The sequence below is a fragment of the Oratosquilla oratoria genome, chromosome 37, assembly GCF_046742065.1.
Source record: "Oratosquilla oratoria isolate Oo_2021 chromosome 37, ASM4674206v1, whole genome shotgun sequence".
In the NCBI taxonomy this organism is placed as follows: Eukaryota; Metazoa; Arthropoda; class Malacostraca; order Stomatopoda; family Squillidae; genus Oratosquilla; species Oratosquilla oratoria.
Window position 1 is genome coordinate 3,295,702 of NC_134813.1, and position 15,524 is coordinate 3,311,225.

The 15,524-nt window shown below is 45.4% G+C and overlaps 2 protein-coding genes across 2 annotated transcripts in view; both read right to left on the bottom strand.

Moving 5' to 3' along the window:
• Positions 1-15,524, bottom strand: part of enc (R3H domain containing protein encore) — a 609,003-nt gene that overhangs the window by 581,036 nt on the left and 12,443 nt on the right. The window lies entirely within an intron of this gene.
• LOC143019321 (protein FAM200A-like) lies at positions 10,010-15,483 on the bottom strand. The gene is made up of 3 exons (XM_076174959.1): positions 14,073-15,483; positions 10,885-11,040; positions 10,010-10,332 (listed from the first exon to the last, which is right to left on the bottom strand). The coding sequence occupies exons 1-3, from the start codon at positions 15,481-15,483 to the stop codon at positions 10,010-10,012; spliced, it is 1,890 nt and encodes a 629-aa protein (XP_076031074.1).

Sequence of the window (15,524 nt, forward strand, 5' to 3'; positions counted from 1 at the left end):
GCATAGTAGCGTGGACCGACCTTACGTCCCTCATTTTATCTGCAGCCAAGGGCGAAAGAACCAGCGCAGTCAATAATGTAATCAAATTTGCTTCCAATAGGTATACCCCGTTATGGTTTCTAGTATTCTAGGTTCTAGGTATACCCTCCCAATTCAATACTTCGACCTTTTCCGGCCCAAATGATTCGCTCCAGCTGATTAAAATCCCCTGATTTCGGCCAAAATAAAATCACTTGTGACTAAAGAGTTTAACTATTGTTTCCACCATTTCTAGCCTCTCCACTGCTGGGTAAAATCAATCGGCGTCTGATAAAACAAAATAATTAAACTTCAGAAAGTTCGTCAGGCGATTAAAATCGCCTACACGACAACTGATCAGATGTTCTTTTTCTTGTTCATATCCTAGCTAAAATATACCGGTATCTGTTTCTTGCCGAATGGGGAGGGAATGGCGGGTGGGAATTAGGAAATTGAAATTCAGTAAGAACTTTTTCGTCTTCCCACGCAGTCCTCTCCTGGTTCAGTCCTTCGATTGGTAGTTCAGTCAAAGATTCGACTCTGCTCTGTAGCATGTTTTTCTACACTTATTTCTGGTAAAACATCTCAACTGAAATATGTACAAACCAAGTTTTTTGTGTTTAACTACCATACTCAAGAAGTGTATGAAAGCTATAAAAACTGGGGAAAGGCAGATTTCACACTAACTTTTATACTTTGAAATTTCTTTCAATTCCATGGTCAACGGCAGATGTGCTTAGCGGCATGACGTCACTGCATTTAAATTCAAAATCCGACAGTCTTCTTTTTTCCTCACGTTGTACTTCGGATTAATATTATTTTCACGTTTATAATCCTATGTTATTCTATCATGTAAAATGTCATATTTTTCCTCGCTGACAAAATTTTCTTTGCCACTGCTAATTACTGAGGAAGACAATCATCTGAAATTAATGACGTCACGATATTACTCGACCTTCGTGTCTATTCTCCCACTCACGAGGGCCATATCTATCTCTTTTTTTGTTTCTTATTTTCATCACCTTAATATTAGTTTATACGTATTATTTACAAATCTAAATTTACTTGACAATAGCACCTCTCCAGAAAAAAAAAATCTTCAGAACTTTCTTAAATTATCTAATTCTAAACTGCATTTTTATTTCCAACCACTTCATTAAAATCAAACCTTATCTTTTAGAACACAAGGTCTATTTTGTTCCTGGTTTCTGCGGTTTCTCCTTTATATAACGAACACTTGATACTGTCATCTGTCTAGTTCTTATTTGTCCATTTCATCCATTTTTCTTCGGTTATTTTCCACTCAGGAAGTGTGTGATTACGAGCAACTCCTTCCTCTGTGACCGAAAAATTTAATACATTCAAAAAGACACCAAAGTGTATATCTTATCTATTTCGATATAAGTTATATAACGAGTCACTTTGAACAGTTTTTCCAGGGTTGGGAGTGCATATCACGATGCTATGATGTTCTTCATTAATCTTATTATCGACGTTTTTCACAAAGTTAAAATAAGCTTCCTTAAGTCCCCCGACGGTTTATTCTTCAACAGAAAATTGTGAACCAAACCGTCCCGGCCGGGGGGGGGGGGGTGAAGTTAGCGTCAAATCTGAGTCGATAGTATTCACGGGGAGGATACTGTACACTCCTCTACACAGGTTACTTTTTAGTCTTGCCACACACCCAATTGACAACACGGATTACAAATAGCTTTTAATAAAGCGCAACTATATTTTATTTCTCACACACCCGCAGATTAGGTGTAAAGTTCGCTACTAAACAAATGACAACCCTTAAAATAAACAACAGTCCTCTTCTAGCTTACTCCTTCCACATTCAACGTTCGCCAGGGGCATATTTTATTCATACTGCATTTCAACGGCAATATATATCTTATTATTCTAATTAATTCATGGACATAAAAATGTGAAGGATAAAAGTGAAAATCATAAATCACGACTATACCCGCGAAAATCCCTTCACCACACATTTTTCCTATATTAGACTACAGGGAAATCTAATCGTTGTCATGACGTCATGGATTCTCAATAACACTAATTTCTTATAGTATTTTCTTTCCGGTGCAAACATTCTTCTTAGTTTTGTTTTTCACATTATAATAAGTGAAATTTTGGTTTTCGTTGAAGAATGTTGTGCATTTTTCTATTGCTAATTATGGTGGAAATCATCTGAAATTCAACGGTGTCTTTTTTCCATACATATTAAAATGTTTTCTGCTTCACTGTACATAACAGTAATTTTCTTAAGCAAAATAATAATAATAACAAAATTAGATTAATTAAACTGAACGAAGCATGTACTCATGAACTGATCTTACAGGAATATAATCCTTTTCATTATCAGGAATGGCGGTTATGACATCATAATGGCGCGAATGGTGAACGTCGTCTCTGGGTCATTATTTGGTCTGAATTTTATTTTTTACAAAAGAGGGTTACGGTCGTCTGACAGTGTTGTGACTTCAGACACTGTCACTTAGAGTGGCCAGTTTTATCTTAAATATGAAATAACGCATTTTTTCTGTTAAATGTGACAAGAGGCTTCATTTCCCACGGTAAACCTGAGCCAACCAGCCCGCCATTTCAGTCAGCCCTGTGCATCGAGGTCAGAGAAAGGCAGGCATTACAAAACGATAGCATGTGAATAAACAAAGCTAGTATGTAAATACCTGCGTAAAGTATGGGGTAGCATTGGCGTAATTTATTAAGTCTAAATACTGGCCGCTGAGCAGCCCGGTATGCAGCGTAGATACAAAATTCACTTGGTATTCGCTTTTCTATCTGTCTAACGGGTAAGCCTGTATGGTATATTTGAAATTCAGTTGTACGATGAAATGTGGCACACTGTGGCTTCTCTAGGACTGGAATGCGAGTGGTAAGGTTGACATTCTTAAATAATCCCACACCACCCCCAGCACAATTATCTGGTGGGGGGGAAATGATGGGTCGGGGACAAAGTCCCTTAACTATAGACGTTACTCTTTGATTCTGCCTCACACCCACCTAACCACACAGACTGCAAAGAACTACGAGTCTAGCGCACCCATTTCCTCTTTCTCCCACACGCCCAGTTTTTGCGTGAAGCTCGCTACTAAACAAATTGGGACGCGTTTTACTCCTTCCGCTGGTAGCCTCATCCCAGATTCGACGTTGGCCAAGAGCATATTTTCTTCATGACGCATCTCAACAGAAATGTAGAAAATCAACTGTTCTTTGTATTTCATGGTCGCATGCGAGGTGAGTGCTAGTGATAAATTTGAGAACGACGACATAAATCAAAGTTAAACACACGAAAATACCTTCACCACCTTTTTTTCCCAGTTATTGGCCAAAGCCACGCGTACTCGGCGACATGACGTCATTGCATGTCTAACCTCACTCCAACAGCATTTTTTATTAATTTTATCGGTGTACACAATATTTTTCTTAATCTTAAATTTTGCGTTCAATATTCTACGTTGTAACGCGTGACGTTTTGGGTTTGTGTATGAACACCCCATGCTCCCTCGTTGGGAAATAAAAAATTGTCTTACAGGACTTCCAAACACCAGACAGAGGTGGAGAGGGAAGAACAGGGATTCGACAGTTTCATTGTAGAGGTTACCCTACAGCCTCCCTACTCACGTAATTCACGACAACCACTACAAGTATTAAGTAGTCGACCGTACGTGCAATTTATGTTGGGATGTCTATCTCCATAACCAAACAAAACCCCGTAAATACCCGTCCTCATCTGACTGCTGCAATCTGTCCCCTAATCATAAGGTTCGAAGTTGGTCAACTGCATATTTTTGCATAATTTTTCCAATGGAAACACAAAGTCAAATAAGACCTGATCACTATCTTAGGGGCCTTAATTTATTTAGTAACGGACTTACAAAAAAAAATTGTATAAGGAAGTGGCCGACCTCTTCTCACTTTACCTAAGGATCCTTGAAGGCTATGAATGTTTTTATCCACTGAGGTTGTGGTGTATTGCCCACCATTTCCAGAGTCATTCTTCACCGAGAATTGAATGTCACATTCTACAATGTAGAATAAAGGACGTAAGGGACGTAAAAATAATACTAAGAATTATATTGTATACACCAAATATAGAAAATGGTGCACAAATGGGAGTAGAAATGCAATGACATGTCTCTAGTACGCGTGGCTTTGGGTAATAATTGGAAAAGAAAATTGGAAACTGATTTTCGCTATTGTAGTTTACTTCCTCTTCTTAAAGTTAAAATTTATTATAATTTTCACACGCTACTCGTGTGTGACTACGAAGATTTTTTCCGCCGAGATGAGTCACGGAAAAAAATTACCAAAGTAGAAGACTAAAGGATTGAGCCAAATGAAGACTACTATTAATCTTAAGGCTCTTTATTTATTATGTAGGTAACTTCATATATCAGGTACGTGTGTAAAAGAAATAAAAGTTGCGGTCAACCATTATCTATCTGTAATCGGTTTTGTCTAGTGCTCATGTAGCAAGAATAAAAATTTACGTCATCATTTGAATTCCCCGTTCCTTACCACCCATTTCCTCTTCACCAGAACAATGAGCTTGAGGTACAAGTTAACTTTTCCCATACGCGCGGATGGCTCCACCACTTTATAAGAGAATATTTCGTGAAAAAGGGTCACTAGGAAGTAAATGAAATGTACTTGCAGCAGCCAAAGGAAAACTGCCAGCCAGCATCAAAGGTTACACCTGAATGAAACATATCACGTAGAGGGTTTTACATCAAGGACTTGAAGGAATAACTAAGAGAAATCTATAAACAATGCCTGTATACTGGGCTACACGGGGACTAATTTTCATGAAGATTTGTAGTTACATCTACATTTTTTCTGGGTCTGGAGAGTCAAAGTCTAAGTGGTCTCTTTTCTTCAATGTTCCAGTGTTCTCTCTGGTTTATACAACTTGCAACCTCCGAAGTAGCCTCGGGGGGTTGCCAGATTATACAAATGTTGCTGCTTGCATGCTGCAAGGTGGACAGCAGTGAAACCAAAGTAGGACGATTTACGCGTTTATTAATCGGTAGGTTGTGTGTACAAGAGGGCCCGTTATGCGCGTAAGGAGTCTAACGGGTATCTGTCGGCGTGGGCTCCGAAGGGGCATGTCAATCGCTACACAGGGCAAAGATGTTGCCACACCTAGTATGTTTACGGTTACGTGTGACATCGGCATGTTTCCGCATGTCTGCACTTCTATCTACGTTTCATCTTATTTCTAATAGGCCCCTGTTTGAGCAGCCATTCGTGTCTATGTGGCAGCGTGGTCCCGCCTGGTATGTGTGGCCCTGCTTGACCACCTCGCGTCGCTGGCCGTATGAGAAGGGACCTTGTTGGCCGTATGAGAAGGGGCCTTGTTGGCCGTATGAAAGGGCCCTTGTGCGAGAAACGTCACTGCTGGTCAGGGAATCCGGAGGACACGCAGGTAAGCAGGTGGACGGGAATCCGTAGGACACGCAGGTAAGCAGGTGGACGTAGACGGGGTCCATCCGTGGCGCGACCGGAATTCCTGGAGCGTCCTATTGGCGTCGGGCGACGGATCATCCCCGCGAGCGCCGGCGTTGCCGATGACGACACTCCTGACGTGGGCGGCGTCCTTGTCGCAGTCGGTCTCGTTCTCCGGCGTAGGGTGGGAGACCGGGGCTCGTGAGAGGGTGTCTGGGATGCTTCCCGGCGCACCACTTCGCCGTGAAAACGAAGGGCGAGAGCCTCTCCTTGAGCCGCTGTAGGCGGGGGTTCTCGACGGCGTACAGGGTGTAGGAGCTGAGGATGGGGATGAGCAGACAACGGTCCGTCATCAACGTGACGTGGGTCAATCCAAACAGATATGTATTTGGACGCGGCCCATGTGACAGCATCTCCAGTTCGATGGCGGCGTATCTGGTTTCGGCATCCGTCAGGAACCGCGAGCCACACTGGACGAGACGCAAGTGTCCCTAGCCGTAGTCTTGGAGGAAGGCGTACCCGATGCCGTAGAGGCGCGACGCATTCGTCTACAGTACCACTGGCAGGGCGAGGTCGAAAGGCACCAATACGGGCGATGACGACAGAGCTCGACTGACGTCAACGAAAGCCTTGTCGTGATCCGGAGTCCAGGTGAATGAGCGCTCAGGGCTCATTAGAGGCCGTAAGGGTTGAGCCGTCGCCGCTATGGCTGGAGTGAAATCCACGACTTGGTTCACCAAGCCCACAAAGGAGCGTAGATCAGTCAAGTTGGCGGGCGTGGGAATGTCCCGTATGGCCCTGACCTTGTCCTCGTCGGCGGAGAGGCGGTAGCCACAGAAGCTGAAGCTGGGGGAGGCGACCGTGAATTTCTCCCTGATAAGGGTAATGCCGTGGTTGTAGCACCTATTGAGCATATGGTGGATCCTCCGGAAGTGGGAGGGGAGGTCCTCGTCGAACAGGAGGATGTCATTCACCACTTTAACGCAGTTGGAGACGCCCTGCAGAGCCGCGTCTCCACGAAGGCAATAGGCGTCGCCAGTGGCGGCAAAGCCCATCGGTCCCCGGATGTGCTTGTATCGTCCATAAGGGGTGATGAACATGGTCAGGTGCTGGTCCTCTTCTGCTAGGTCCATCTGCCAATAACACCTGAGAGTTGAGTTTAGTCAGGTCCACCGTGATCTTTACGCCCTTAGTGTTAGCCACGAGGACCATCGGGCGGCAACACTCCGAAGGTTCTTCACCGACAGGCGTGATGATACCTTGCTGCACCATTGAGTCAAATTCTTCCTTCACTTGATCCTGAAATGCGAACGGTATAGGCCTGGGCGTGTTGATGGCGAAGGGCACCACGTCGGCTTTCAGGTGGATTCTCATGGGGAGACCCACCATCTTTCCTGGGGGGGGGGGGGCAGTGTGGAAGTTATCCTTAGAGACCAGCACGTCGCTGAATTCCCGTAGGAAGTAGTCGCGAGTGGTGGCTGGTAAGTTGTCAACGGGTAGTGTTAGCTAGGGGCACATGTTCGCGTACGTCACCGCCAAGATAGGCTTCGAGAAGTCTGGCGAGAATATGGCCAACTCCCGACAATAACCGAAGGAGAGGTGGGGGGGGGGGGGTGGACTCCCTCGTAAACCCGTATGTCGCCGAGCGTTAAGGTAGTCCGGAAGCGTCCCACTGCGGGGGGCATTTGGGATCCATCGGCCATGTACAGTCACCCCAAAAATTATCGGTTGGTGGTTTTAAGTGTTCGTGGGAGACGAGTGAAACAACAGTCACACACACATACACAATAGATATTGCCACATCACATGTTTTCGGCCTAAACGCTACAGGCTCTCCTATCTACATGGCAACCCCTACCCGTCACTCCCTTTCTCAACCCTCGCCCTCCCAGAGAGGCAGCCATTCGCGCTATAAAACACTCCACAGCTTCTTAGCAATAACATTTTTTTTTCAATATAGTATTTGTGTAATATATAAACTTAAATATAATTCTAATATTTTAGATGTCTTCACTGAATGTTGTTATAATGAAGACGCACATTTATAAACTACAAAGCTATGAGAAACACTGGCACATTGATACACAGGCGTACCAACAGTTTCCAAGTATTTTGAACAATGTGTCAGAGTTTAGCGTTTGCGTCCATTTCCGTACGATTTCTTACCGATATATATTATATATATATATATATATATATATATATATATATATATATATATATATATATATATATTAGTGACTGTACGTCGGCGCCGAGACCGGCTGCTGTAAGCTGGCCCTGGGTATCCCCAACATACCTAAGTGTCGAGTGCCTATCACCGTGACATCGGCATCTGTGTCAGGCAACATATGCAAACTCGAAGACACGTTTCCAAAGCGGATGCAAATGTTGACAGGTGGCGGAGAGCTATTACAGCCATCAGACACCTGGCGGCAGATACCAGTCTTCCCGGGGGAAAGGGCGGTGGCGCCTGGACTTGGGGACTCGTAGTGATTCTCGTCCCGGCCCCTGGTCGACTTGCAATACTCCTCCCAGTGGCCCTTTTTGTTGCAGGCATGGCAGCGGACGTCCCTGGCAGGGCACTAGGGGGTGCGAGGGCGATGTCCCTTGTTCCCGCAGCTGGGGTCGTAGCGGCGGCCACAGGATTGGCAGGGTTCGCTGGGTTGCAGGGAAGGTGCGGGGGGAGCTGCTTAGGTGGGGGTGCGTGCTCCTGACGTTGAGCCCTTTTGTATGCCGACACGGCGCATACGTGCGGGTCATCCTGGACATCCGAAACTGTCACCCTCGCTGACTCGTGTGAGCGGTAGTTAGTCACTATCTCCTGCAGTGACGTATTTGCAACGAGGGAGCTGATGCGTTGTACGAGTTCCTCGTCCCTGACGCCCATGAGTATTACCATTTTCAGCTGGGACTCCGTACAAGCGACGGGGTTTCCGGTGCACAGGTCTACTTCCTGAGCCTTATCCTTTACGTGGCCGTAGAAGTCGTCGAAGAAATCGCCTTGCGCCTGTCTGCATCGAAACAGGTCGCGGTGGCGGAGGGCCTCGACTCGTGCGCCCCGGAATTGGGCTTCCAGCCGGTCGAGCACCTCGTCAACAGAGAGCGAGGTGTCATGGGGGATGTCCAGAGAGTTCCGTAGTATCTCCTGAACGACGAGGGACAAGCACGACCGGAGCTGCATGAGCTGGATGTCACGGGGCATCCTGTTAACACCGGCCATGACGGCATAGTCAGCCCAGACACGGTGCCACGACAGGAACGAATGGAAGTGGGCATCGGCCTGCAGTGGCGGTGGACGCGGGACCGCGAGGTTGCCCGGTGGCTGAGGAATTGTTAGCACCTCGGTGACAGGCGGGGCCGGGGCGGAAGGCGGATAAAGGGGTGGGGAGGTCGGTGAGAGGCTCGGTGGAGGGGACGTTGAGCGGGTAACGAAGTATACAAGATGTTGCAGGGACCCCGCCACATGTTGCATGGTCTCCGCCATTGTGTCGATATTCTCGCGGTCCTTCCTCCGTTCATCTTGCGCCACCGCTACGCGCTGTCCGACGTAACCGCCACCATCCCGCGAAAGCGTCACATTCGGTGTGAGCGTAGACGGGGCAGTTAAGTCGACGTCGCCCGTCTCCGAATCCCTCGACTCGCGTCTTCGTTCCATGTTCCCCGGCTGGCTGGGCGTGGCCTACGTGGGTCAGCTGGTGGGTCAGCTGGTGGGTCGCGTGGTGTCAGTTTCGCTGTGTGTGGGGGCTGCGGTCGCGTTGGGTAGCGCTCTGCCGAGAGGCTTAGTGTCCAGGGAGATGCGATGAAAGCCCCCTTTCTTCGCACCGCTACGTGTCCACAAAAGCGCGTTACACTGTTGCACGGCACTGCACTCATGGTCCAGCATGCATACTGCCGCACGGCACTGCTCTCATGATCCAGTATGCACACCGTCGCCTAGTTCCTTCAACACACCGTTCATATAAGCGCCACCGGATCGTGTATCGTCACATTATTGTCACTAATTTACGCACGCGCCACTGATTAACGAATCGTTGCTTATGTTTCACTGTTGCAATTTGCAACCCTACTTACTGCGCCATGTTTGCATATTGCAATGTGGGCAGCAGTGAAACCTAGGAGGATTTACGCGTTTATTAATCGGTAGGTTATGCGTTAAGGGGGGCGCGTTATGCGCGTGAGGAGTCTAACGGGTATCTGTCGGCGTGGGTTCCGAAGGGGTGCGTCTTTCGCTACACAGGGCAAAGACGTTTCCACACCTAGTATAAGTATGTTTGCAACTCTACCTAGCAGCTACGCGCTCTGGGTGCGGTTACGTATGACATCGGCATGCTTTTTAATGTCTGCACTTCTACCTATGTTTCATCTTATTCCTAATAGACGCCTGTTTGAGCAGCCATTCATATATATGTGGCAGCGTGGTCCTGCTTGGTATGTATGACCCTGCTTGACCCTCTCGTGTCGCTGGCCGTATGAGAAGGGGCATTGTGCGAGAAGCGCCAATACTGGTCAGGGCACGGCACTACACTATTGTACAGTACACTATGTCACAGTTGCCATATTTACATGTGGGTTGCCAAAAAAATCGTTGCTTTGGCTCAGCGATCATGACAGGCGCCGCTTCTATTGTAGTCGAGGAGCGTGGTCTCTTTTGTTTGATGTAAGTATCCAAGGCGTTGGCTGAAAAGACTATTCCTCGGGTCACTAGGGACAATAGAATGTCCCTTGGCTTGAGATCCGAAGGAACAATAGAGGGTCCCTCGAGAGTTGGCTTGAAGACGTTGGAGTACTGCTTGCTCCATATATCGAAGGGGGTGACAACATATGTTCGGTCAGCTATCCTCACTGTCCTCAATGAGATTGATACTCACGGAAGATAAGAAACAATACAAGGCCTTTTGCAGAACTTTGGTATGAAGATACACACGTTGGAATAATGGTGGTATCGGGAAATACTCATTAATAAAATGAAATAGACTAAATTGTATGAGCAGACGGAAGTAGATATAATTTCCGCTCACCTAGTCAAAAATATTTATGGAGTTGTCTCTCGATTGCGAAGGCTATAACGGGGAATGGGAACTGGAGGTTTTAGCAGAGAGGATTCGTGATGGCCCTCTATTTCAGGGGTAGTGTGCATTTGTGAAGCAAGTCTATGCCGTGGCCACGGGGGACTCTTTTGATCTTTATGGAAGACGGTCTCCGTAAGATCGTGCAAACTGAGTGCTTTGACTTCGTTCTTTGACTCATATCCAATGATACGATAGGGTCCAGAGAATTTAGGGGAGAACTTCGAGGTGAGGGTGTAGTTATGGGTGTAAACAGTGTCTCCAATTTCAAAGGTAAAAGACTGACTGATTTGTTATGCAAACGGACCATTTTGTCCTTAAAGAGTACCATGTATTCTTTTGGAAAGATTATTGAAATTTGCTACTTTAGCCTTGACATAATCGTTGAAATTGTAAATGAGAGGTAACTCTGAAACAAGGTCATATGGGAGCATTTTGTCCGAGCCAAAGAGGACAAAGGACAAAATGAGATCCCGATATTGACCTGCATAAGGAAGCTATTTATACAAGCTTGAATCATGGGAACATGCTCATCCCAAGAAGGGCGAAGATCAGAAGCAAGATGTTTAAGAACATAAGGAATCTTTCTGTTCTGGCGTTCAGCTAAGCCATTTGAACTAGGGTGATAAGCAGTAGTGTTGCATTTCTTGATTTGAAAATTATTACAAATGGGCAAAAGAATCTCATTATTGAATTCAGTCCCGCTGTCAGAAATCAGATTTGGTTGTAGTAAAGGGGCAAACGAGTTTGTCATTAAGGGTCTTTGCAACGTGCTGTGCTGTCTTGTCTGGTAGGGAGGAAAAAGTACAGAGTCGTGAAAAATGGTCGACACAAAGAAGTTTCTGGTACGTGTAAGTGGTAACTTAAGAAGATTACACATATGTCATCTGTTACTTGACTGCAAAGATATCCGTGTACTGGCTTTGTTTATCCACAAAGGAACAGTGAAATGGCTCGTTCGCCTGGCGTGGGAAGTAGCGCCTTTATTTACGGCTAATAGCTAATTCCATACAACTATTTCATCTTTACTATATTCAAGCACGCTGTGTCTTGATTCAAATTACTTTGTCCGTCGACTGTCGCCCTATTTTAGAGAAGAAGAAGAAGAAGAAGAAGAAATTCATGGCAGATAACTTGTTCGCCATTATGACGTCATAGCCCTAAACTTCCATTCCTGCTTTCTGGAAATAATTATATTTCAATATGGACACTATTATGTAAAGACTCATGAAGAATTACTAAGGTCTTTCTGGTTTCAGTTGGTTACATCAGGGGTTCTCAAACAATTTTGGCTGCGACCCCCTACAAATTACTTCGATAGAGTCGCAACCCACTTCCCCAACAACAACGAATTTCTGACAATCACTATAACGCATTTCCCTGTCTCCGTGTATCTGCTTGCCTGTCTACAGTATGTATGTATGTATGCAAGATCTATATACACCAGGTCTAACCGTTTGAGCCGTTCTGCGCAGCTTCTGACGTCATCTGGCTGCTTCCGTTTTCTCTTTGTGAAACACTGAAGAAAAATGTGAAACGCTAAGGAAGACTGGAATTATTATATTATATTTCCCCCCGTTATCTCTCTCTCTCTAGCTCATTGCTATTATCAGTGAGTGTGTGTGAGTGTGTGTGTGTGTGTGTGTGTGTGTGTGTGTGTGTGTGTGTGTGTGTGTGTGTGTGTGTGTGTGTGTGTGTGTGTGTGTGTGTGTGTGTGTGTATCTGTGTGTGTGTGTGTATCTGTGTGTGTGTGTGTGTATCTGTGTGTGTGTGTGTGTATCTGTGTGTGTGTGTATCTGTGTGTGTGTGTGTGTGTATCTGTGTGTGTGTATGCATCTGTGTGTGTGTATGCATCTGTGTGTGTGTGTATCTGTGTGTGTGTGTATCTGTGTGTGTGTGTATCTGTGTGTGTGTGTATCTGTGTGTGTGTGTGTATCTGTGTGTGTGTATCTGTGTGTGTGCGTGTATCTGTGTGTGTGTGTGTATCTGTGTGTGTGTGTATCTGTGTGTATCTGTGTGTGTGTGTGTGTGTATCTGTGTGTGTGTGTGTGTGTGTGTATCTGTGTGTGTGTGTATCTGTGTGTGTGTGTGTGTGTGTGTGTGTGTGTTTATATACTTGTATTTTACGGGAAGGGGAAATGTCGTGTGTGCTTATATGTGTACACGTTCACATGTGTGTGCGTATGTGTGTGTGTGCGTGTGTGTGTGTATGTGTGTGTATTTATATACTTGTATTTTACTGGAAGGGGACGTATCGTCGTGTGTGCTTATATGTGTTCACGTTCACGTGTGTGTGTGTGTGTGTGTGTGTGTGTGTGTGTGTGTGTGTGTGTGTGTGTGTGTATTTATATACTTGTATTTTACGGGAAGGGGATATATCGTCGTGTGTGCTTATATGTGTACACGTTCACATGTGTGCGTGTGTGTGTATTTATATACTTGTATTTTACGGGAAGGGGAGATATCGTCGTGTGTGCTTATATGTGTACACGTTCACATGTGTGTATGTGTGTGTGTGTGTGTATTTATATACTTGTATTTTACGGGAAGGGGATATATCGTCGTGTGTGCTTATATGTGTACATGTTCACATGTGTGTGTGTATGTGTGTGTGTGATTCATCTTGGTCTTTTGGATCACGTATTGGACTCGTGATCGACAGCTATTTCCCTCCCGGAAGAGAGCTCAGAGCTCGTATATCCGATCTATGAACTTACACGCACACACACCTCCAACTCCCCGCCCACGAGAGTTGGAGTAACGACTCGAAGCGCAGAGATACTGAAAAAAATTCAACCCTGGGCAGGATTCGAATCAGGTACCGCCGAGACCTCGGCAATATAATTCTAAATTTTTACCAACCACGCCACCGAGTCGTATATGTCTGTCGTGGTGTGTGTGTATTTATATACTTGTATTTTACGGGAAGGGGAGATATCGTCGTGTGTGCTTATGTGTACACGTTCACATGTGTGTGTGAGTGTGTGTGTTTATATACTTGTATTTTACGGGAAGGGGAGATATCGTCGTGTGTGCTTATATGTGTACACGTTCACATGTGCGTGTATTTGCAGGGAAACGAAGAAAATTAACATTTGGCTTAATTCCTCTTTGGTTTAAGCCACAACCCTTAATGGCACAATAAGCCATATTGTCAAGATCTATATATACAGGTATATATAGATCTTCATTGTCAGAATATAACTAATTGCGTGGAGCGGTGCGAGCGGAGGCAGCAACATGTCCGTGCAACGCACCAGCTACAATTAACAGCGATGGGACGCGCGAACCCCACTTTGAGCAACCAGGTGACGTCACGGGCCTGCTGCGCCAACACTCGAAATTCGGTCGGAAGGGGTTAGACCTGGTATATATAGACCTTGTATGTATGTATGTATGTATGCATGTAGCCTATGTACGTGCGCACGTATGTATGTATATATGCATGTACGTATGTAAGCTTGTATGATCTCTCTCTTTCTCTCTCTCACCGTCTTTAAATGCTGATCAACTTACCATTATTAATGGTAAGTATGGGCTTGCTCTCCAAGCACAGTGTCTCCAGCCTTGGGGCGATGCTGGAAACCGCAACACGGAGATCATCCTCGACACGGAGTCGTGATCGGTACTTGTTTTTTATGTATGTTAGTGCGGAAAATGTAACTTCACAAAGGTAGGTCGATCCGAAAGGCGTCAGTACATTCATTGCGGTCTTGGATAATCCTGGATATTCTTCTGCCACTGATATCCAAATCTTGTCCAGTGTTGTCGACTCAAACTTCATACGTAAGGTTCCATCACTCGAAAGTTCAAGCAGGGCATCCTCCAGATCTGATGGTAAGTGACTCCCGGTAGCAGTGAACGGCTGTCGAATCCAGTCATGTTGTTGTAGAGTTGTCTCTTCCTTGAAGTACTTTTTGAAGTGGTCAAAGAGGCTTCGAAGGCGAGTGGTGATGGCTCCTCTCATGTTATCCAAACACGCGTGTAATTCATTCTCTTCAACGAATTCTTCCAGCAAGGGAAACATTTCAACATTTCCCTCTTCAGATTTCATAGCCCATCGTTCTAGCTTCCTTCTGAATGCATTTACTTTGTCGGACATAGTCAAAATGTTTGTGTTTGGGCCTTGTGTTGACAAGTTCAGTTCATTCAGTTTTTCATATATGCTTGCAAGATATGCAAGTTTTGCTAGCCATATGGAGTCACACAAATGAACACTGAGTGTGGACCCACATTCAAGGAAGAGGCGAACTTCATCCCTCACCTGATACAGGCGTGTGAGAACTTTGCCTCGGGAGAGCCACCTGGCCTCTGTGTGGAGCAATAAAGCCTCATAGTCCGAACCCATGTCCTTACAAAGTATGGCAAACAATCTGGCGTTCAGTGGCCGTGACTTTATGAAATTGACTATTTTAATTACAGTTTCAAGAACACTGTTTAGCTCTGGAACAAGAGTCTTACTGGCAAGAGCTTCCCAATGAATAATACAATGAGTGAAATTCACATTAGGAGCCACCTGCATGATTTTTCCTCTTAATCCTTTCCTTATACCTAGCATTGCCCCAGCCCCGTCTGTGCATACACCGACACACTGGTCCCACGGCAATCCCATCTCACGTAGCTTGCTGTCTAACTCTGTGAAAATAGCATCCCATGTGCATGTTCCTTCCAGAGTTGAGCAAAACAGCATGTCTTCATGAAGTCTTCCATCAAAACTGTATCTTATGAATACGAGTAACTGAGCAGAATTTGATATGTCAGTCGACTCATCAATCTGCAAATCATACCTCACATTCTTCAGTCTTTCAATCAGTTGACACCGAATATCATCTGCAATGTCATGAAAATGCCGCCTTACGATGTCGTTTGACAGAGGGATGGTATCAAGGTCACCGGCCACTTTTTCTCCGTGCATAGCTCGACACATTGCCACTGCAGCAGGCTTTATGAGGTCTTCACCAATTGTGT